Genomic DNA, 23,442 nt, shown 5'->3' with positions numbered 1-23,442 from the left:
AATACATTTATATCTCTATCTGTTTTATAGCTAACAAAGTGAACTCCAATACATGAAGATAGATAATATTTAAAATAAGCAAGGCAAAATTTCATTAAAAACCTAATACAAATGAAGCAGATTTTTCAAATTAATGATGTATTTCATCTTGAGTCAATGTCAAAAATGACGAGGTGATACCTTAGTGACCTTTTGAAGAATTAGATAATACATATGTACTGATGGGTGCTACAACGGACATCAATGTGAGCAAACCCTGGGAGATAGTGAAGGACAGAGGAGACTGGCATGCTACAGTCTATGGTGTCACAAAGAGTCAGACATAGCTTAGTGACAGAACAACAACAACATGAAAACACAATACACATTTGTCCCATGGAGGCCAAGAATAAGATAAAAAATTAGATGACGATATATGAACTAAAAGTTAGATGAAGATACACACAGTCCATGGGGTCACAAAGAGTAGGACACAGCTGAGCAACTGAACTGAACTGAACGTGAACTAAAATTTCCCTGCATATCTTGGCCCCTCTGAAATCATATATAGTTAAAGTAGATAAAATCCTCTCTGCAGTATATATTTTGATAACAGATATCACCATATTGCTGGATCTAGGTTTTATAATTCCTTCTCAGAGAGGAATCCTAATGCTTTAGGAGCAATGTTTATAGAAAGTCAAGATCATGTTGGGTGAATATCATGAAAGACTGAATTCTGTTAACTGAGTAGTAAAATGTGGTTACAGAGCAGTGTGAACTTTTGATTCCTTTCCTTTAAGTGGCAAGCAAAAATAAAAATGGTTAAATGTAACCTCCTTGTTTTTGTTTTGTCTGAAAAAGATATTCACTCTCTTTTAATCAAATATTAATCTGGTAAGATCTTGACTTTTTTCACAATTTTTAATAGAACTAATAGAGACCATTTGACCATGTACATAGAGTGCTTTTATATGTTTGACATTTGGTAATTTCCTTTCCCTTAATTACTGAGAGAAAAATACAGTAATGGAATCTATTGATAATTTCTAGTAGATTTAAATCAGGGGATTTTGTGCCAAATTATTGTATTTTTATCAGACTTGCATATGGTGCTATTACATAATAATTACAGTTTAAGACAAGTAACATATTTGTTTTAAAATATTTTGATTTGTATGATGTGAAGTTCATGTCTACAGTAAGTGTTACATCTAAACTTTTAGTTCATAAACAGTTTTACTTTTGGAAAACCAGAACCTTAATCATTAAGATCTGCATGTATTAGGAATCCTGATTGATTTTCTTCCCTGGGTAAAGTGATATCAGATCAAATAAGACATCATAGAAAATTATAGTTTATATGAATATTTATGACATTATAAGTTGATAAAATTTGATTGAGGATTAAATTTTCATTAAGAGATTTTTCTCCATTCTCTAGGAATAAATTGCAATAGATACCTTACTTGAAACAGAAAGAGAAATAGTCATTTGAAAGAAATTTTGACACCAAATTTCTTAAGATGTGACCAGAAATAACTCTTTAGTGTTATTGCTTAGATATTAACTTTAGAATTTTATGACAATTTAAGGATTGATAAAGAAAGATGAAACTTGAAATTTTCAAAGTATTCATATTTTAATTCTTTTTCAACTACTTATGATAACGCATCTTGACAACATGGCAAAACACCTAATCTTTGAAATGTGTTATTCTATGTCCCTGACTTTTATATTCCTTTTGATTGCTTACAACACTTTTTTTTCTTTTAATAAAGAAATAGTTATTAAAGTTGAATTTATGATCCTTAAAAGGAAATCAGGGCAGGTTAATTGAATATTTATTTATAAGGAGGCTTAATTTATAGACAAAAAATGATAACTCCAGATCTGAAACCATTTAATGGAAATATTTTCTCTTTGCATTAGAACAATGGAAGATCTCAGTTCACTAGAGATATGGATCATTAATACCTTGAATTTATTTGTAGGCAATAAAAACTTGTAAGAATGATTACCTAGAATAGATTAAAAAAATTTTTCCCAACTTTACATTAGCATAACTAATCTAAGAATATTTAATTGGTGATCTCATAGAAAGACTAAAAATTAAAATAAAAATTACACCCACTAAATTTTATTTTATATATAATTGTATGTCTCAGGTTAGAATATTGGCATAGTATTAGAGTCACTTGAAATGGTGTTATATGATAGAATGACAAAATTTAGTAATTTCTAATAGTATGTTTTTGCTAAGAAAATAGCCTGCATTCCTATTCAAAGCTGAAATAATGATAAAAAATTCTAGAATGAGGATAGTCTCATAGAGAAAGTCTTGTCTCTATGATACTAATTCTTTATGAATTCCCTAGCAAAATTTAAACATATAAATTATTTTTCCAGACTTCCTATAAAATAAAATTTTGTTGTACAATAATTATACATTAAGTAGACTTAAATCATCTGTCCTGAGTATATAGTTTATATGTAAATTGTATAGCTAACATGAGATTCATGCTTTAAAATATTTAATGTAAAATAAGTTTCTATGGATAGATACCTCAAATTGATTATTTTTATGGGCAGTTGTCTTACTATATGTAATGAATAATTTGGGACTACAGAAAAAAGACCCAATAACAATATGTACAGTGTTCCTACAATAATTCCTAGCAAAATTAGTGCTTTTGCTAATTCCTCATTTTCTCTTCCTATTTGTTTCTCATCTTTTCTATCCTATGCCCCCAGAAGCTCCAAAGTCTTCCCTTCTTGAATTGAAGATAAGTTATTATCTTAGCAGCAATTTATAAGCAAGGCTAAGAGTCTCAGATATCCCCTTTAGCACTCTAGCACTTATTCTCTATATTTTTCCCACTTTATTATTCTCTAAATTCTCTAAAAATTTAAAAATCTCTCCCACTAATGTCTGATGGCAAATATTACCATAGTACTAACATTTATTTGGCTCTTTATTTTTCTTTATTATATTAGTAGCTTTTAATATTAGTGTATTCTCATTACTTAGATAACCCTTTTATAATCAAGGTGTATCCTTAATTAAAAAAAAAAACAAAACAAAACACATAGGTTTAAGTATTTTATGGGCTTCCCAGGAAGCTCAGGGGTAAAGAATCCACCTGCCAGTGCAGGAGACATAAGAGACATGGTTCAATCCCTGGGTCAGAAAGATCCCTTGGAGGAGGGCATGGCAGCTCACTCCAATATTCTCTCTTGGAGAATCCCATGGACATAGGAGCCTATCGGGCTACGATCTGTGGGGTCAAAAGGAGTGGAACACGAATGAAATGACTTAGCAGCAGCAGCATTTTGTAAGTACAGTTGTCCCTTGGTATTATCAGAAGATTGCTCTCAGGACCCCTGAAGATACGAAAATCCGCAGTTGTTCAAATCTTTCTAATTAAATGGTATCAAACAATTAACCCTCCTACTGCAGCTTCAGCCAACCTGGGATCAGATCTGTGATGTGGAACCTATGGTTTGGAGAGTAGACTGTATACGTATATGTGCATGTATAATGCATTTTATACAATTATTTTTTTTTCTTTTGTTGCATGGTTTTTACTTGCCCATGTCTCTTTCTCTCTCTCTTTTTTAACCTAAGTTCTACAATGTTAAAGAGAACTAGTATGTTCCTTTCATATGTTTACTTAAGTATTTATTCATATTCATATTCTGTGTGTGTGAGAGAGAGAGAGAGCGAGCAAGAGAGAGATTGATATCTGGATCACTGCAAACAATAGAGTATTGGAAGTTTTAACATCTGATAAAGATTCATTCCATTCTTTTTTACTGAATATATGCTGCTGCTAAGTCGATTCAGTTGTGTCCAACTCTGTGCGACCCCATAGACGGCAGCCCACCAGGCTCCCCCGTCCCTGGGTTTCTCCAGGCAAGAACACTGGAGTGGGTTGCCATTTCCTTCTCCAATGCATGAAAGTGAAGTCACTCAGTGACCCCATGGACTGCAGCCTTCCAGGCTCCTCCGTCCATGGGATTTTCCAGGCAAGAGTACTGGAGTGGGGTGCCATTGCATAGCCCTATTTCAGTCTTGGAAATGACTACATAATTCCATAGTACATGATAGAGCTCTTTTTCATGATTTCCATGGTGTGATTATTCCACAACTTATTCAGTCTGTCATCCATGTTTGTTTGTTTTTAATGAGCAATGTTACCATAGGCTTCCACAATCTATGTGTTCTCATTATATTCAGATTTAAACTCATATATAAACTATAGAACTAGATTTCCAAGTTTAATTTCCAACTCTTACTTTCTATCTTTGTAACTTTGGGTAAATTACCTAATATTTCTGACCATAATTTCCTAAAACATGAATTTGATAAACACACAAAATTTAGGCTCCTCCGAAAATTGCTCCTAAGAAACTTGGACTATCTTGCTGAAGATATGTCACAGAGAAGGAGGCCCTAGCTAGGGACCCAGGTTAACCGAACATGTGAATTCTTGGAATGTCATATAGCAGGTAGCAACCCAAAGATGGCAGCTGAATGGGTAACACCAGACTATGTAATCACTTAAAGAAATGTGCCAGTGACCCCAGTCTAAACTACAACATCATAAGCACATAAATCTTCCTTTTGGTCTCTATATCTTTATTAATCCTTTTACTTTTAATCTGTATGTGCCTTTATAGTTAAAGTGGGTTTCTTATAAACAACATAGAATTGAATCTTGTTGCTTGATCCACTCTTGCAGTCTCTGTCTGTCCCCGCCCCTTGCCCCTTGGTATGTTTAGACTCTTGACTTTTAAAGTAATTACTGATATATTTGCATTACTATCTAACAAACTTGTTGTGGATTTTATCCATTGCCCTTGTTGTCTTTTTCTTCTTTTGACTTTTTTTCTCTCTTCTGTGGTTGCAATTTGAGTATTTTATATAATTCTGTTTTCTCATTTTCTCTCTTCCCTTTGCACATAAACTAAACCTAATTTTTTTGTGGTTGCCCTAGTGTACTCAATGTATATTCTTATCCTTGATCCTCTGTAAGTAAGATGGTGTTTTTTCCTCTGAATTTTTTTTCAAGATTTTTGTCTATGTTTCAAATTTCTGCAATTTGTATTTGATGTGACTCAGTAGGGATTTTAAAAATATGTATCCTCTTGATGTTCTTTGAGCTTCTTGGATCTGTGGCTTGGTGTCTTACATAAATATTAATCTTGGGAAATTTCAGTCATTATTGCTTCAAATATTTCTTTTCCTTTCTCTCTTTTTTCTTTTTTCCAGTATTCTGATTACATATATGTTTCAGGATGTACAGGATGTTTTAGAATGTGTCTCAGTTCAGATCCAGTGCAACTAAGGGAGCCTGTCTGAATCTCATTAAGTAGTCCTTGAATTTATTGGAAAATGCTATATAAATAGGTTAGTAATGATTGGCTAACTCAGGACATTGGATCTTATTAATAATAACATATTTCATGGAATTAAAAAAAAACACCACATTAGTCATTAATTAATAAGTTTCTTTACAATGTATATTTACCATATTCTATTTTAGTATGTCATATAAAACAGAAAGATATGACAAATGACAGAATAACTTTGCATTCCCATTTATTTCTGAATTACTGTCTCAATTTTAGTATATTAAGGTAAGATATCTGACCTGAAATTTTTAATGAGTAAGTTAATCTTCTCCACTTATTTCATTATCTAAATATATTCTAGGATTGTTCCAAATCATACATGTATTAACAGACTTAACAAAAACTCCATTTTAGTCATTTTTCCTCTTTTTATTCCATCATAACTTGATCTTATTGTGCTCTTATCTAAGTTCCTGTAATTTAAGAGCCATCACAGCACCAATATTAGCAAGAAGAGTGGACTTAATAATGGCATGTACCTCTTTGGACATTTATTCTGTTAATAGGCCTAACAGAAAACTAATCATCATTAATGTGATCATTTTATTTCAGAAACTTCTAACCTCCCTGTTGAACTACTGTATTAGCAATTGGAAATTATTAAAAGTATGGCAGGAGCACAAGGATTATTATGAACTAGTGCTTAAAAATATCTAAATCACTGGGAGAAATCTTGCAATAAGAATAGACACAAATCTCTTGGTAGTAGGCATGGAACAGGTAATGATAAACATATCACCAAACCACCAAATGAATGGAATATAATTCTTTAAAGGTAATGTTTTGTTTGAATAGCTCTTATTTTTGAGTGATTCTATCTCTCTAAAACTTGTATGTTTGTTTCTTTTATTTTAGTCCAATAAATTATTTAATATAACAGAGATAAAGTCTCACAGCTAAGTGATAGAAACTGATTTCATCATAAGTAGCAGTTTCAAACACTGTGCTCTTAACAGCTAAACTGAAAATATAATTTAAAATATTTCTTTGATATATTTCTTGGTTTGACTCTATACTCTTAATTTAATTTTGGTTCCTATCTTAGCATTGCTGCTGCTAAGTCACCTCAGTCGTGTCTGACTCTGTGCGATTCCATTGACGGCAGCCCACCAGGCTCCTCTGTCCCTGGGATTCTCCAGGCAAGAACACTGGAGTGGGTTGCCATTTCCTTCTCCAATGCATGAAAGTGAAAAGTGAAAGTAAAGTCGCTCAGTTGTGTCCGACTCTAGCAACCCCATGGACTGCAGCCTACCAGGCTCCTCTGCCTATGGGATTTTCCAGGCAAGAGTACTGGAGTGGGGTGCCATTGCCTTCTCCAATCTTAGTATTGGGCCCCCAACAAAGTCCTTTCTAAACAGCTGTTCTTATTGAAAGGGTCTTCCCTTGTCAATAGATTGCACTTGTTCTTTGTGTGTGTGTGTGTGTGTGTGTAGTCAGTCTCTCAGTCATGTCCAACTCTTTGCCATCTCAGACAGTAAAGAATATGCCTGCAATGTGGGAGACCTGGCGTTGATCCCTGGGTCAGGAAGATCCCCTGGAGAAGGGAATGGCAACCCACTTCAGTCTTCTCTCATGGAGAATCCCCATGGACAGAGGAGCCTAGAGAGCTACAGTCCATGGGGTCCCAAAGAGTTGGATGTGACTAACATTTAGAGCTTCCCATGTGACATTAGTGGTAAAGAACCCTCCTGCCAATTCAGGAGACATTAAGAGATGTGAGTTTGACTCCTGGGTTGAGAAGATGCCCTGGAGAAGGGAATGGCAACCCACTCCAGTATACTTGCATGGAGAATCCTATGGACAGAGGAACTCGGTGGGTTACAGTCTCCATAGGGTCGAAAAGAGTCATACACAACTGAAGTGACTTAGCATATATATATATATGTATATACATATGTATGTGTGTATATACACACACACACATTATATAGATATTGTTCCTAAAGTTAGTTTCCTAAACTAAATCACTTACTAGTATTCTTTACTTTCTGCATTACCATTCTTATTTGGAAAGATTTTTACTATCTTTCATAACATAAATATTTAACTTCTAGTTTCTCTGTTCTGCTTCTCATCCTTCAAGTGATCTCCGATTATTTTCATCTCATTCTTCAGCCAAAAATTCATAAGAGAGCATAATATGAACTTCTATGCCTCCCTCTCTTTCTCCAGAGTATCCTCGTCCCCAGTACCCTCAGAACAGTCATTTTGAGGGCATTGAGCTGTGATCTCTGCATCTTCATCTCTGTAACGTTGCCATGTTCTTCTTCCAGCAGAAAGCCCAGGGGAATATGAAGTGATATCATGTTTCCCTTTTCTCTGGGTAGCATTCTTGTCCTGTCTCTCATATAATGCTTGAAGACAATCACTTCATGCCTCTTAATTGTGTTTCGATTGTGTGTTTGTTTATAGCATCAAGCCTAGTCTAGAACTAATACTGTTAGGCCAGAGCAGAAGTTTCTCACACTTTATTTCTTCTGATACATTATGTTATCTACTCAGCTTCTCAGATTCCAATTACCTGTATATTAAGTGACCTGATGTTGTCCCACAAGACAATGAATCTCTGCTTGTTTCTGGTCAATTATTTTCCATTATGATTCATTTTGATAGTTTAAATCCACTGATGTTTATATGTTCAATCTGCTCTGAAGGACATTCATTGAACTTTTCCAATCATATATGAAATTTGGGGCTCAATTGTTTATTTTTGCTGTTTGTTTCTAGTTCTTATTACTGTAATACCCTATTTTATTTCTCATTATATTTATGGATATCTTAAATCTTTATTCATAGAAAATATTTAATGGTTTTTTAAATTGCTTTCACTAATTCTAAACATGTCTGTCATTTTATTGACAATATTGATAATTTTTCTCCTGATGGTTGGTCATATTTCTCCTTGTCTACACATATTAAGTTTTTTTGCTTTGTTTTGCACATAAGAAATGGTGGCCAATATTGTTTTGAATATCTGCTGTGTGTTTTCTTTCTTTAAAGAGGGTTACATATGTGACGTGCAGTTCATTTACATTTGAATCTGTTTTATTTTTTTAAGCCTTGTTTTTTAAGCTTCTTTAGTTCCTCTAAGGAGAAGGCAATGGCAACCCACTCCAGTACTCTTGCCTGGAAAACCCCATGGGCGGAGGAGCCTGGTAGGCTGCTGTCTATGGGGTCGCATAGAGTCAAACACGACTGAGCGACTTCACTTTCACTTTTCACTTTTCATGCATTGGAGAAGGAAATGGCAACCCACTCCAGTGTTCTTGCCTGGAGAATCCCAGGGAGGGCGGAGCCTGATGGGCTGCTGTCTGTGGGGTCGCACATAGTCAGACACGACTGAAGCGCCTTAGCAGCAGCAATTCCTCTAAAGTAGTCATGAACCTAGCATTTGTGTATCCCTGAATACTGGGATCTAGAGAATGGTATTTCCGGGGTCTCAAATGAATAGATAGAGTATTCAGTAAGATTTCCCCACTATGAATGAATAAATTCCATTGTCTCCCAGCTCTATGTAATATTCAAATCTCTAATTTTTTGTTCTGTTAACAACACCTTGGAAATAATTCCCTGCCCACCTCCTCCACCCCCCAAATCACAAAAACCTTGTCCTGACTATTTATGTGGTTTTGATTTGTACATAGAAACCTGTATTTGCACAATGACTTAAGGAGAACCCTGTGCAGATTTCTGCAGTGCCTTCTATGAAAAATTCCTATGTCTAATACACTGTTCAGAAATCTTAGCTGTGTCAGCAATTGAGAGTTCCAATTTCTTATTCTTTAGATTAGCAAGATCATTGTCTCTATTTGGGCTCATTTCCTTACAAAAAAGTGAACAAGAATCTGAAATCAAAAAGTCTGGATTATCCAAGAACTTATCTTATGACTTTTCACCCCACCTATAATCTCTGTCCTACAATGCTTTTGGTCCAACATCTGCCAAGAATTTATTCAGTTTCACTCTTGTTTACAGTGAGAGACCTAGTCTGTTATCAATTACTGCACAAAGGACAGAGCAGAAAACTCTGATTTTTTAAAAATAAAGATACTGCTTATTCAATATCTACCCTTTAAGTGAAATGTGCATAAACCTATTTACTTATAAAAATACAAAACTTGTAGATTTAATTGATTTGATACCTGTTATTAGCTTTCTCATCACCAAGAATTAGTGTAATAATAAGAAAAATAGAATAGAACCATACCAAAAATACTTTTCAATTGTTTTCAATGAACAAAAATTACTAGTAAATTACAACAATGTATATATAATTATTTCATATCTATTACTTAAAAGAAATAAGCATAAAAAGATCTTCATAGACTTTATAGCTCTTGATATTTAATTCTTGAAATTGTTGCTGTGCTCTTAGAGCAATCAGTTCATATAAATTTATTAGTTGTTTGAGAACCAAAAACTAATATCTTACTAGATATTTATTTAAAACCAGAGGGCATTCTTCATATTTTTTGAGTTGGAAGTGACAATATAACTATGAAAAGTGTAATATAGGTGTCTTAACCCCTTTCCCACTGGAAAAATCAAGACATATTAGTAGTTACTTACTTGAGGTTTCTTTTTAAAAGTGGCCATATAAACTTTAAAATAGTTCCTTTCATCTTACAGTTTTGTCTTCTATATACAGTTTCTGAGTGATATAAAGTTATATCACGAATGATATATTACTCTTCTATTTTTCCCACCATTTAACATCTAAAGCTTAAATTTTAATACTAGATTATTTAAGCCTTCTTTGTCTCTAGCAATCTTGGATTAAAATTTTCAAAAAAATTTTTTTCACAAAATTTAACTTACTTTAAACTTTTTCCAAGGAATGCATTGCAAATGTTTGTTTGGTGTGCATGCTATTATACCTGTTATCTGAGTTTTAAAAGTAATTATTCCATCATAGTAATCCATCATCTTGGCCAACAGTGGCTTCAAAATTTACATTACATGTTTATTTTTTTATCTCAGCTGTCATTAAAATGGGCAATTGGTATTTTAAGTTTTCAGAGGCCATTGATGTGAAAAGCACAATCCATATATTACTAAATGTATTTTGAAAAGTAGGAGGGAGACTATTTTAGCTGTCAACTTTAATCGTACATTTTTTGGATGAGAAATACATATGTATTGGGCAAGTAACTTGTGACATAATGTTGAGTAATGAGCAGACACCAAAAAAGGGAACATTCTAATACGTTAATTACCTCCAAGATAGTTTCCTTCAGATTATAGTGAAGTTTCCTTTCAAGTACTTGTCAAATATTCATCTTTGGCCTGTATTTTTTTTTAATATAACATTTTCTAAACATGTTTTCTCTCTGATTTCTACAATAAAACATCCTATTAAGTATATTTTAGACTCAGGACCAACATGAGAATGTTCCAGCCTTGTAATATGTTGTTAGAAGTTGCTAGAAGCCTTTGAGAAGTAAACAAATGTTGCACATTGATGATGTGTAGCCAGAGAACACTCGGTTTAATTATGGGAGAGTTAAAGGACCAAGAAGAGCAAAGGAAAGAGAAATAAGAAAAATATACATGTGAAAAAATGACTTGCTAAGAAAAATGCTTTAAAGTTAGAATAAAGAATAATGTCATTTTATTTGTCTAATGATTTAATTGATTCAACAATTTTGCCTTGAATATTCAAGTCCTTATATAAGGCTGCTGCTGCTGCTGCTAAGTCACGTCAGTCATGTCTGACTCTGTGTGACCCCATAGACGGCAGCCCACCAGGCTTCCCCATCCCTGGGATTCTCCAGGCAAGAACACTGGAGTGGATTGCCATTTCCTTCTCCATTGCATGAAAGTGAAAGTGAAGTCACTCCGTCGTGTCCAACTCTAGCGACCCCATGGACTACAGCCTACCAGGCTCCTCCGTCCATGGGATTTTCCAGGCAAAAGTACTGGAGTGGGGTGCCATTGCCTTCTCTGTTATATAAGGCATATGGCACTAAAAGAAAGAAATATCAGAAACTGCTCAAGTAATGAATGATTGTGAAGTGGGTAGAAAGTAAATATGATGTTAATGAATCCAATATAATGTAGTAAATGGATCAGAGATATTTAGAACCCATGGAGATTTCAGAGGAAGAAGAGATTGCTTTAAAAACAGGAGAAAATGTATCATTTTAGCTGGACCTATAATGATATATGGAATTTCTTCATAATGTGATAAAATGGGAACCAAAGAAGGGAAGTGATATGTGAACAAAGTCACAGAAGCTGGTGACTTTGGAATAGATAAACAAAACTGAAAGCATTCTAGATTGATGTAACTTGCTGTTTGAAAATGAATAATACCAAGTAAGTTTAGGGGGAAAAAATACTGTTCCATAGAATGTAGGGAATAAATTAATAGAATTATGACTTGATATGTCATTTGTTACAGAGAATATTAAAATTCAGAATTAACTAGTATATGAGCTGCTGTTATCTAATATGGTTACTGTGGATATCATTGCTTGATTTGAAGAGCAATTCTAGTCTAGGAAAGTCTATAGCAAAATAGTACTATGGTATTCTAGAATGTGAATGAGAAATCAGTGATTAATTCAAAAGGAGAATCAAAAGAGAGATGTGATTAAGAAAAAGCAAACCAGTCAAATATAAGAGAAGGTAGAAATATTTGGATTAATTTGGGTGTTTATTCTAACATATTATAAGTTTAGGTTCTTAAAAGAAATAGGGGAGTTCAAAATAACAGGTTAGGATAGAAAAAGAGAAATTAGGTTTAGAAATTTTAAATTTCAGTTTCTGTCAATAAACTAAGTAAAGTTCTCTGTGAGTTACTTTATAATTTAACTCTGAATTCCAAGGCATAAAAGCAGGATAATAATCATTGAAATGTGGAGTAAAATGTAAAGAGAAAACAGATTGGACTGTGTGTATATGTGGGAGTGCCCCAGGCAGTACTTGGAATGCATTGCCAGAAATACTGAAACTAGAAGCCTCAGGGACACGTTTTAGGGATGAAATTAGCCATCTGATAACTGGAAGTTCAGTTTAGTTCAGTCGCTCAGTCGTGTCTGAATCTTTGCAAGCCCATGGACTGCAGCAAACCAGGCTTCCCTGTCCATCACCAACTCCCGGAGCTTACTCAAACTCAAGTTCATTGAGTCCGTGATGCCATCCAACCATCTCATCCTCTGTCATCCCCTTCTCCTCCCACCTTCAATCTTTCCCAGCATCAGGGACTTTTCAAATGAGTCAGTTCTTTGCATCAGGTGGAAAAGTATTGGAGTTTCAGCTTCAACATCAGTCCTTCCAATGAATATTCAAGACTGATTTCCTTTAGGATGGATTGGTTATATCTCCTTGCAAGTCCAATGGACTCTCAAGAGTCTTCTCCAACATCACAGTTCAAAATAATCAATTCTTAAGCCCTCAGCTGTTTTTATAGTCGAACTCTCACATCTATACAAAACTTGTGGAAAAACCATGCCTTTGACTAGACTGACCTTTGTTGGTAAAATAATATCTCTGCTTTTCAATATGCTGTCTAGGTTGGTCAAAGCTTTTCTTCCAAGGAACAAGTGTCTTTTAATTTCATGGCTGCAGTCACCATCGGCAGTGATTTTCGAGACCCCCAAAATAAATTCTGTCACTGTTTCCACTATTTCCCCATCTATTTTCCATGAAGTGATGGGACCAAATGTCATGATATTAGTTTTATATTACACAAGTTTTAAGCCAACATTTTCACTCTCCACTTTCATTTTCATCAAGAGGCTCTTTAGTTCTTCACTTTCTGCCGTAAGGGTGGTGTCATCTGAATATCTGAGGTTATTGATATTTCTCCTGGAAATCTTGATTCCAGCTTGTGCTTCAATCCAGCCCAGCATTCACATGATGTACTCTGCATATAAGTTAAATAAGCAGAGTGATGGTATACAGCCTTGACGTACTCCTTTCCTGATTTCGAACCAGTCTGTTGTTCCATGTCCAGGTCTAACTGTTGCTTCCCTTTATGCATTCAGATTTCTCAAGAACCAGGTCAGGTGGTCTAGTATTCCCATCTCTTTAAGAATTCTCCACCCTTTTTTGTGACCCACACAGTCAAAGGCTTTGTCATAGTCAATAAAGTAGAAATACATATTTTTTCTGGAACTCTCTTCCTTTTTTGATGATCCAATGGCTGTTGGAAATTTTATCTCTGGTTCCTCTGCCTTTTTAAAACAAGCTTGAACATCTGGAGGTTCACAGTTCATGTATGGCTGAAGCCTGGCTTGGAGAATTTTGAGCATTATTTTGCTAGCATAAGGGTGAGTGCAACTGTGTGGTAGTTTGAGCATTCTTTGGCATTGCCTTTCTTTGGGATTGAATTAAAACTGACCTTTTCCAGTCCTGTGCCCACTGCTGAGGTTCCCAGATTTCCTGGCAGGTTGAGTGCAGCACTTTCATAGCATCATCTTTTAGGATTTGAAATAGCTCAACTGGAATTGCATTACCTCCACTGCCTTTGTTCGTAATGATGCTTTCTAAGGCCCACTTGCCTTCGCATTCCAGAATGTCTGACTCTAGGTGAGTGATCATACCATCATGATTATCTGGGTCATGAAGACTTACTGTATAGTTCTTCTTTGTATTCCTGTGACCTCTTATTAATATCTTCTGCTTCTGTTAGATCCATACCATTGCTGTCCTTTATTGAGCCCATCTTTGCGTGAAATTTTTCCTTGGTATCTCTAATTTTCTTGAAGAGATCTCTAGTCTTTCCCATCTATTGCTTTCCTCTATTTCTTTTCATTGATCACTGAGGAAGGCTTTCTTATCTGTCCTTGCTACTCTTTGGAACTCTGCATTCAAATGCTTATATCTTTCCTTTTCTCTTTTGCTTCTCACTTCTCTTCTTTTCTCAGCTATTTGGAAAGCCTCCTCAGATAGCCATTTTGTCTTTTTGCATTTCTTTTTCTTGGGGATTGTCTTGATCCCTGTCTCCTATACAGTGTCATGAACCTCCATCCATAGTTCATCAGGCACTCTGTCTATTAGATCTAAGCCCTTGAATCTATTTGCTACTTCCACTGTATAATCATCAGAGATTTGATTTAGTTCATACTTCAGTGATCTAGTGGTTATCCCTGCTTTCTTCAATTTAAATCTATGTTTGGCAATAAGGACTTCCCTGGTGGCTCAGATGGTAAAGCATCTGTCTACATTGTGGGAGACCCAGGTTCAATCCCTGGGTCGGGAAGATCCCCTGGAGAAGGAAATGGAAATCCACTCCAGTACTGTTCCCTGGAAAATCCCATGGACACAGGAGCCTGGTAGGCTACACCATGGGGTCGCAAAGAGTCAGACACAACTGAGCAACTTCACTTCACTTTGGCAATAAGGAGTTCATGATCTGAGCCACAGTTAGCTCCTGGTCTTGTTTTTGCTGACTGTATAGAGCTTCTCCATTTTTTGCTGCAAATAATATAATCAATCTGATCTTGGTATTGACCATCTGGTAATGCCCATGTATAGAGTCTTCTCTTGTGTTTTTGGAGGAGGGTGTTTTCTATGACCAGTGCATTCTCTTGGCAAAACTCTATTAGCCTTTGCCCTGCTTCATTCTGTACTCCAAGGCCAAATTTGCCTCTTACTCCATGTGTTTCTTGACTTCCTACTTTTGCATTCCAGTCCTGTATAATGAAAAGGACATATTTTTTGAGTGTTAGTTCTAGAAGGTCTTGTATGTCTTCATAGAACCATTCAACTTCATCTTCTTCAGCACTACTGGTCAGGGTATAGACTTGGATTACTGTGATATTGAATGGTTTGCCTTGGAAACAAACAAAGATCATTCTGTCTCTTTTGAGATTGTATTCAAGTACTGAATTTCAGGCTCTTTTGTTGACTATGATGGCTACTCCATTTCTTCTAAGGGATTCTTGCCTTCAGTCATAGATATAATGGTCATCTGAGTTAAATTCACCCATTCCAGTCCACTTGGTTGGCTGACTCCTAAAATGTTGGTGTTCACTTTTTCCATTTCCTGTTTGACCACTTCCAATTTACCTTGACTCATGGATCTAACATTCCAGGTTCCTATGCAATATTGCTCTTTATAGCATTGGACCCTGCCTCTATCACCAGTCACACCCACAACTGGATGTTGTTTTTACTTTGGCTCCATCCCTTCATTCTTTCTGGAGTTATATCTCCACTGATCTCCAGTAGCATATTGGGTACCTACCAACCTGGTGAGTTAATCTCTCAGTGTCCTATCTTTTTTGCCTTTTCATACTGTTCATGGGGTTCTCAAGGCAAGAACACAGAAGTCCCATTCCTTTCTCCAGTGGACCACATTTTGTCTGAACTAGAAGAGTATTTATCAAAGTGTTGCTAATGAGAGATAAGTGTGCCTCCTCTGTGCCCCATCCCAAACAAAAAAGTCAGACATCTCTAATGTAAAGTGTTATTGTAATTTTAGAAAATATAATATCAATAAGATGTAAACAGTAAATTGTCATTTTATGAAGTTTTGAGGGATGTTAAAGAACAGTTCTGAGATACTGGAAAATAGAACTGTAACACTATTTAACAGTATTCATTTTCTTTCTTTAGTTGTGCTGGCTTTTTGTTGCTGCCTACAGGCTTTCTCTAGTTGCAGAGTGGAGGCTGCCCTTAGTAGCACTGGCTTTTCAATGTGGTCATTTCTCCTGTTGTGGAGCACAGACTCCAGGTCCATAGTCTCTAGTAGTTGTGCATTGGGCACTCAGTAGCTTTGGTGCACATACTTTAGTTGCTCCATGGCATGTGGAATCTTGTTGAACCAGGGATCGTACCCATGTCTCCTGCATTGGCAGGTGGACTTTCATTCACTGTACCACCAGGAAAGTCCTAACCAGCATTGTTTATGGGACAGACTCTCTGTAACAGATATGGTTTTTCACTTCTCTTTGAGTACTCTTTTTCTAACTTACCTATTTTTTAATTTTATTTTTTATTATTATTTTAACTGATTAAGTTTTAATTAGAAGATAATTGCATTACAGTAGGGAGCTCAAATCTGGTCATTGGTTTTTTGTTTTTTTTTGTTTTTTTTTGATAACCTAGAGGGGTGGGATGGAGTGGGAGGTTCAAGAGTGCTCTTTTCATTGGGTCAGGTGTCCTTTCATGGTCTGAAGTTGTCTTTTCAGAGCCTGAAAGAAGTCTAGCAAGCTTTACTGCTCTTCTCTAGGGCTGCAGGTACTGTAACTCACATGACTCACTCTCCTTTTAAAGAGAGAAAATGTGGCATAATGGACTATCATATGTTTTCAGGATCAGAAACACTTTGATTAAATTCTAATTTTCTAACATATCAGTTCCAATTAATTCTCTGTTGGTCAAGCAAATGTTAGATGCTAAAGTAAGACTCCAAATTTGACTGAATATGATCCTAGATGGTTAAATTGTAGTACTTCAAATTATCATAGTTCTATTGCAAATGGTAAGCTATTTTTTTTTAATATATTAACCCATTCTACTATGAGTCAGTGAGCACGAATCTATTCCCAGAATGGAAACCCAGCTGAATTATTTATAGATTTAAGTTCCCCTCACTGTAGAATAAGAAATATATAGTCACACTTTGAGGTTGTATTTGAAACACCCAGATTTTTCCCTGCTTCTTACTCATCTTCTTCAGTCATTTGTACTGTATTACTTCATTGGTGGGTTGCAAACCTAGAGGTCACTGGGGTCAGGAAAACAATGACAGTGATTAAGGACTGCAGGCTTCATTATGGAGTAGTCACCTCTCATTCCTGGTGTTAACAAGGCATGACCTGTAAGTCATTTAAATGATGGTAAGCCTATGTCTTTCTTCCATAAAACTGCATCAGTTAACTGTGACAATAAACCTAACAATCAATGTAATCATTTCAAAAGGAAAAATAAGAAAAAAAAAATGAGGCAAATATAAATTTCACTCATTTTCACAGGAAAAAAAGATTAAAATTAAGCAAAAGTAAAGATTGGTTGTGTGGCACTGTGACTCAAACAGAAAAGAAAATTAATACGGATATTTTGAGTGTTTAATAACTATAGTGGAGAAGGCAATGGCACCCCAACTCCAGTACTCTTGCCTGGAAAATCCCATGGGCGGAGGAACCTGGTAGGCTGCAGTCCATGGGGTCGAGAAGAGTCGAACATGACTGAGAGACTTCACTTTCACTTTTTACTGTCATGCATTGGAGAAGGAAATGGCAACCCACTCCAGTGTTCTTGCCTGGAGAATCCCAGGGATGGCGGAGCCTGGTGGGCTGCCGTCTACGGGGTCCCACAGAGTCGGACACGACTGAAATGACTTAGCAGTAACTATAGTGATGTTACATTAGCAGAAATATTTTAGCCCAAACTATATCTTTACTTTTCGTAAAAGTAAGATGTTGTGAAAGAAATGTATCTTTTAAAAAAAGTTTCATCTGCACTTAATTTTATTTCTAATCTAAAAGTATAAATGTCAAACTTTAAATTTATCTATATATTTTTGGAATAGCTTTACATAATGGAAGTATTTAAAGAAACTTACTTCTGGAAATACTTAGAGATTTTATATTATATAAAATAAAAGTTCTCAAATGATATACAAAAGATATTTTAATGCTATAGATAATTTGAAATGATTCTTACTTTCTTTGTAGCTATGATGCAAGTAACTTAAATAATACATAACATAAGCTAAGCTAAATCACTTCAGTTGTGTCCGACTCTGTGCGACCCCATAGACGACAGCCCACCAGGCTCCACCATCCCTGGGATTCTCCAGGCAAGAACACTGGAGTGGGTTGCCATTTCCTTCTCCAATGCATGAAAGTGAAAAGTGAAAGTGAAGTCGCTCAGTCCTGTTCGACTCTTCTCGACCCCGTGGACTGCAGCCTACCAGGTTCCTCCACCCATGGGATTTTCCAGGCAAGAGTATTGGAGTTGGGTGCCATTACCTTCTCCATAAAATTGATTAAAACAGAGTGAATGTTTTCTACATATCAGCGCAACACCTTTTCTGGAAGTTAGATTTTTTTTCTCTCTCCAAACATTCCCATTAGGCAAAATATATGTTGTTATAACAACTGGATGGTTAATTTAGCCTGAAAAATTTATTTATATATATCAAGATAAAACTTTTTACTAGCATCTATAGTTTTTAAAGCATGGCCTTTTTTCCTATCCCTGATTTCTCAAAATGTTGCTTATTTCTAATATGTTTCTAAATAATTTACCTGAAATATATTCACGTCTCTGGTATTCAAATATGCATGTTTGTATATTTAAATCAATTATATTGTTGCATTGAAAATATCTAAACGTTTGTAAAAATTAAACATTTGCAGCAGCATAATATTATTCCTAGATTCTCTTTTGTAGACATCCCTAAAATGTTAATGTATAACATTTTGATAAATATTCAAATCCAAAATTTTGCAACAGTTTGTTGTTATTTAGTTGCTCAGTTCAGTTCAGTTCAGTCGCTCAGTCCTGTCCGACTCTTTGCGACCCCACGAATTGCAGCACGCCAGGCCTCCCTGTCCATCACCAACTCCTGGAGTTCACTCAGACTCACGTCCATCTAGTCGGTGATGCGATCCAGCCATCCCATCCTCTGTCGTCCCCTTCTCCTCCTGCCCCCAATCTCTCCCAGCATCAGAGTCTTTTCCAATGAGTCAACTCTTTGCATGAGGTGGCCAAAGTACTGTAATTTCAGCTTTAGCATCATTCGTCCCAAAGAACACCCAGGACTAATCTCCTTTAGAATGCTCAGGTGGGTCCAGCTCTTTTGCAACCCCATGAATGGTAGCCTCCAGGCTCCTCTATGTATGGGATTTTCCAGGCAAGAATACTGAAGTGGGTTGCCACTTCCTTCTCCAGTTTATCTTCCTAACACAAGGATCAAACCCATGGCTCCTGCCGCATCTCCAGTATTCCCAGGAGAAGATTTTATGTTTACTTACCTGCAAGTTAATTTTAACACTTAAAGCAAAATTAAAGCATTGTTATTAGGAGACACATTACCAACTGCCGGGGACCAGCCCCAGCTGATCCAGGGTACTCGAAGGAGAGACGGCGTCGGCGAGGGTCAGGATACGATAGTTTCAATTAGATATTAATTAGAGATATAAAGAGTAATAGACTAAGGATAGCTCAGTAGGAAAATTCAGTGGAGAAAAGAGGCTGAGTAGCTTGGTTTACGCGGGGGACCAATAAAACTTCAAGACAAGAAGCTTGCACCACTTACGTAGGCCGCAGGCGTCCTTCCGTTCTCCCGAAGGAGAGGAGACACTGAGGCCTCCCCGGTCGGATCTTAGAAGCCCAGGCAAAATTAGTAAGCTTGGTGGGTTCCGCGCTCCAGATGGAGACTCAGCCAGAGGGAGAGAGAGACATGGGGAGACCAGTATTTTGAGAAACTGATCCCAATTCTTTATTTTCCAGAGTCTGTTTTTATACACTGAGATGTTATACAAAAGTCACGTGGGGACAGCAGTCCTGACTTTTATTAAAGTCAGGTGCTTCACACAAATGTATACAGAGGTCTTAGGGGTGTTACATCATCTTCTGGCCAGGGGGGCCTGCTGACAATTTACGACCCTCTCCTTGTGACAGCGGTCAGTCAATCAGGACACTTATTTCTCCAGGGCTGATTATTCTCAAAACAGACGCCACCCAAGTAAAGTTACACTCCTACAGGGTGAGGGTGTAATGGGTTTTAGTTAAGGAAAGAATTTACTTAGCCTAAGGTCTAACGTGATTAATATCAAAGGTTAATACTTATTTCTTCTATATATTCATTAATGTGTGTAAGGGCAGGGGATGTGGAGACTTAGCAACAAACATTGGCTCAACAAATGAAAAACCCTTCACCAACACAATTTCTAATTAGCCCATTATACTTATACTAATAGTTTTCTAACTTTTCTAAGGAACCTGTTTTTAGAAGGTTTAAAGCATCTCGTGCCTCTCATGGTTGGGAGGCTGTGAGCAATCACATGTGGCCGGACGAGCCTGTCAGGCAGGCCAGAGAACCTTCAGAGGAGTTTGTAGGTTAAAACACTCTTGCCACACCCAAGAGTTTTTATTGACTGGAGCTCTAGGTTAACTCCTTCTCCGAAAGAGGTGGTGGGGGACAGCCCCCCGTAAAGTCAGAGGTGTAGGTAAGAGCACAAAGTAGTAAAGTAGGCAGGCTCTGGTTATGGGGTAGACGCTCGAGGATTTCCAGGGGGACTCCTGAGGCTCGATCCCGCCTTTGCGTATGTCGAGCCTCCTTCCTCATGACCTTTGCCATGGGCGGAGTACCTCACTCTGGCCCCCAACATCTCTCCCTTTTTTATTTCTTAAAGCAGCCAGATGCAGCTCAGTCGCGAGCCTCCGAATGCTCTGCCGAAGAATCCTGACAATACAAGGAAGAGTGATTATGAGAAGTAGGATTAGAGCACCAAAAACAACATAACCAGGGATATTAGACAGAATATTTTTTCCAGAAATAAAATTAGAGAAGGTGTGAAAAAAGTCATTAGCTGCTCCAGTGGCAGTAAAATCCAGTCGAGAGTGTTCCAAGGTCTGTATTTGATTATGAAGTTTCCCTAAGTCCAGGCCAATATCAGAACTGTTCCAAACACCTGAGATATGATTTTTAATCTTTTCCCATTCATAATCTGTCTCGTTTACTTTCAAAGATGTCACGCATATCCATCTGTAATCAGCGTGGCATGTCAAAGCCATCTTCACCTTCAAAGCCTGTAACTCAGTCCCAATATGCATAATTGCTTCTTCTAAGGCATCTACTCTCATCTCTAATTTCCTATCTATAGCTTCCTGAGTTGCTAGAGTTAAAGAAACATTTTTAGACATGGTATCAACATATTGCGCAGTATGCACTTGTTGAGTCAATGATATTGCTGCTGCAGTAACAGAACTAATTGCTGCTATTAAAGCTGATATTCCCAAAATAAGTAAGCCCACAAACCGTCGTGATCGCATTAAATCCTGTAGTTGTTGTAACACGGCGAGACCGTAATTGTCATACCAGTGGGAGGTCACTGTCACGGGTATCATGAGATAGGGTGAGCGTCGCAACACCACAAAAGAGCAAACATTATATTGAGGGGTCAAACAGGATGAAAGCATACATTGTTCACAAGTCACCACGTTAGGTCCACCTGAATAATTCATGCGTACATTAAGTTTGTTGGAGTCATTAGTAAAAAGGAAAACATAAGGTGAGGGTAAACACGCTAAAACAGAATAAGTGGAATCGTTATCTGGGCGAGATAAAGAAACGGGGGCAGTAGCAGCAAGGGCTCTCCAAATCTCAGGCTGCCAATAGGTTTTGCTTTTAGTTGTATAAGACAGCATGGGAGGAACAAATTGGTTAATGTGCCATCTAGTGGCTTGCGCAGGCCAAGGGAGAGGAATCCTATTCCAATTCTCGAATCTGCCTTTAAATGTTTTCTTGATCAATGGATCTTCACCCGGATTCGGGTTGCTCCAATCCTGAATAGTATAATTCCCACCGCCTGGTATTCTATAATTGATCCTTGAACTATAAGTACAAGTTGTCCAAGTCGGATACCCAGTACGGCCATCTATGGTCTTCCACACTTCATCTGAAGGAGCAACCTTATAACACTCTGGATAACCGGGAGGGGGTGTAAAACGCAGGGTCACATAAGGGTCACGGATCCCGGGCAAGCGGGCCACTAATACCCAAACTACCCGATGACGTAAAGACTGGGAATCTATTTTTGAGGAATCTGTTACAATTATTTTTGTAGAGGCCCCAATGCACCCTTCTTTAGTGGGTGTAATAAAACTCTTTGGATTATTGGGGAAGTTAAAGCAAACAGGAAGGTCGTCTATTAATCCCCTGAAGGTATAATTAAAATTAATAGGATATTTATCTTTGGTGTAAGAAGTATAGAATCCTCCCAAAAGCTGAGGTTGGTCTGTGTTGACCCGTATAGGCTCATTATTCCAGGAAACAACCTGGAAAGTTGGAGGATCTGGGAGATATGCCCAATACTTAGCTGGAATAGGAGAGGCGCTTACCTGGCAGGAAAGCAAGGCAAGCATGGCAATAAACATTTTCTCAGGAGAAGCTGGAGATCCCTGCGAGGAAGTCATTCCTCGTGCCTGGTGACAAAGTGTTTTTATTTGTCCCCATGTGGGTATGGGGGCATTCCGGGTCGCCTGAGTTGGGCGGCCTGGGATGTTTCTGCGGCGCAGGGAATCAGGGGGAGTAGTGTCCCGTATGTGTAGTTGAGACATCTGTTTGGTGGGCGGATCCGTTCCTTGCTCATCCGAGGTCCCTGAAGTCAATTGTCTCGATGTCGGCGACATCTCCCGCGCTGGTGGAGGAAGCGGAGGCAGAGGGGGTCCCTTCCTCTTGCGGGGTCGTGGCAGCCGTGGAGTTCGGTATCCGAGGGGCTGAGACATGACGAATCAATCTGTCTGGAACCCAAATTGGAGAATCTGCGTCCTGTGGAAAAACACAAGCATATCCTCGACCGCTGGTTAACAATGGGTCGGGACCTTTCCATTGTCCGGAGAGGAGGTCCTTCCATTTGACTAATGGCTTTGCATTCAATTGCTCCGGGCACCAATGGCGAAGCATTGCAGTAGTTCCGGCCGAATCAGCATTTAAAATATTTATTACAAAAAGAGCATGTTGCAAGATTTGATGGGGAGAGCTATACTTAAACTCCCCTTCTTTTAATTTTTGAATTTGAAGCTTTAATGTTTGATGTGCTCTTTCCACAATGGCTTGTCCCTGGGGATTATAAGGGATGCCTGTATTGTGTTTAATTTGAAACTGTAAACAAAATTCCTGGAAAGACTTAGAAGTATAAGCAGGGGCATTATCAGTTTTCAAAGCCTTTGGCAGACCTAGATATGAAAAGCAAGTAAAGAGATGTTGTATAACGTCTTTAACTGCCTCTCCAGTACGAGCAGTTGCAATAATAACATGAGAAAAGGTATCTACAGTTACATGAACAAAGGAAAGTTTTCCAAATGAAGAGACATGAGTTACATCCATTTGCCAGAGCACGTTAGGTTTGAGACCGCGAG

General features: G+C 37.3%; 1 protein-coding gene across 1 annotated transcript; it reads right to left on the bottom strand.

Annotated features, from left to right (window-relative positions):
• Positions 1-20,997: 20,997 nt before the first annotated feature.
• LOC113884515 lies at positions 20,998-23,020 on the bottom strand (the record flags this gene model as incomplete). The annotated part of the gene is made up of 1 exon (XM_027529140.1): positions 20,998-23,020. A coding segment is annotated over exon 1 (1,812 nt), but the record flags the coding sequence as incomplete, so codon positions are not given.
• Between the last annotated feature and the right edge of the window lie 422 nt (positions 23,021-23,442).

This window comes from Bos indicus x Bos taurus, chromosome 26 (genome assembly GCF_003369695.1).
Source record: "Bos indicus x Bos taurus breed Angus x Brahman F1 hybrid chromosome 26, Bos_hybrid_MaternalHap_v2.0, whole genome shotgun sequence".
Classification (NCBI taxonomy): Eukaryota; Metazoa; Chordata; class Mammalia; order Artiodactyla; family Bovidae; genus Bos; species Bos indicus x Bos taurus.
Note: the sequence above shows the minus strand (reverse complement) of the source record. Positions and strands in the feature narration are given on the sequence as shown.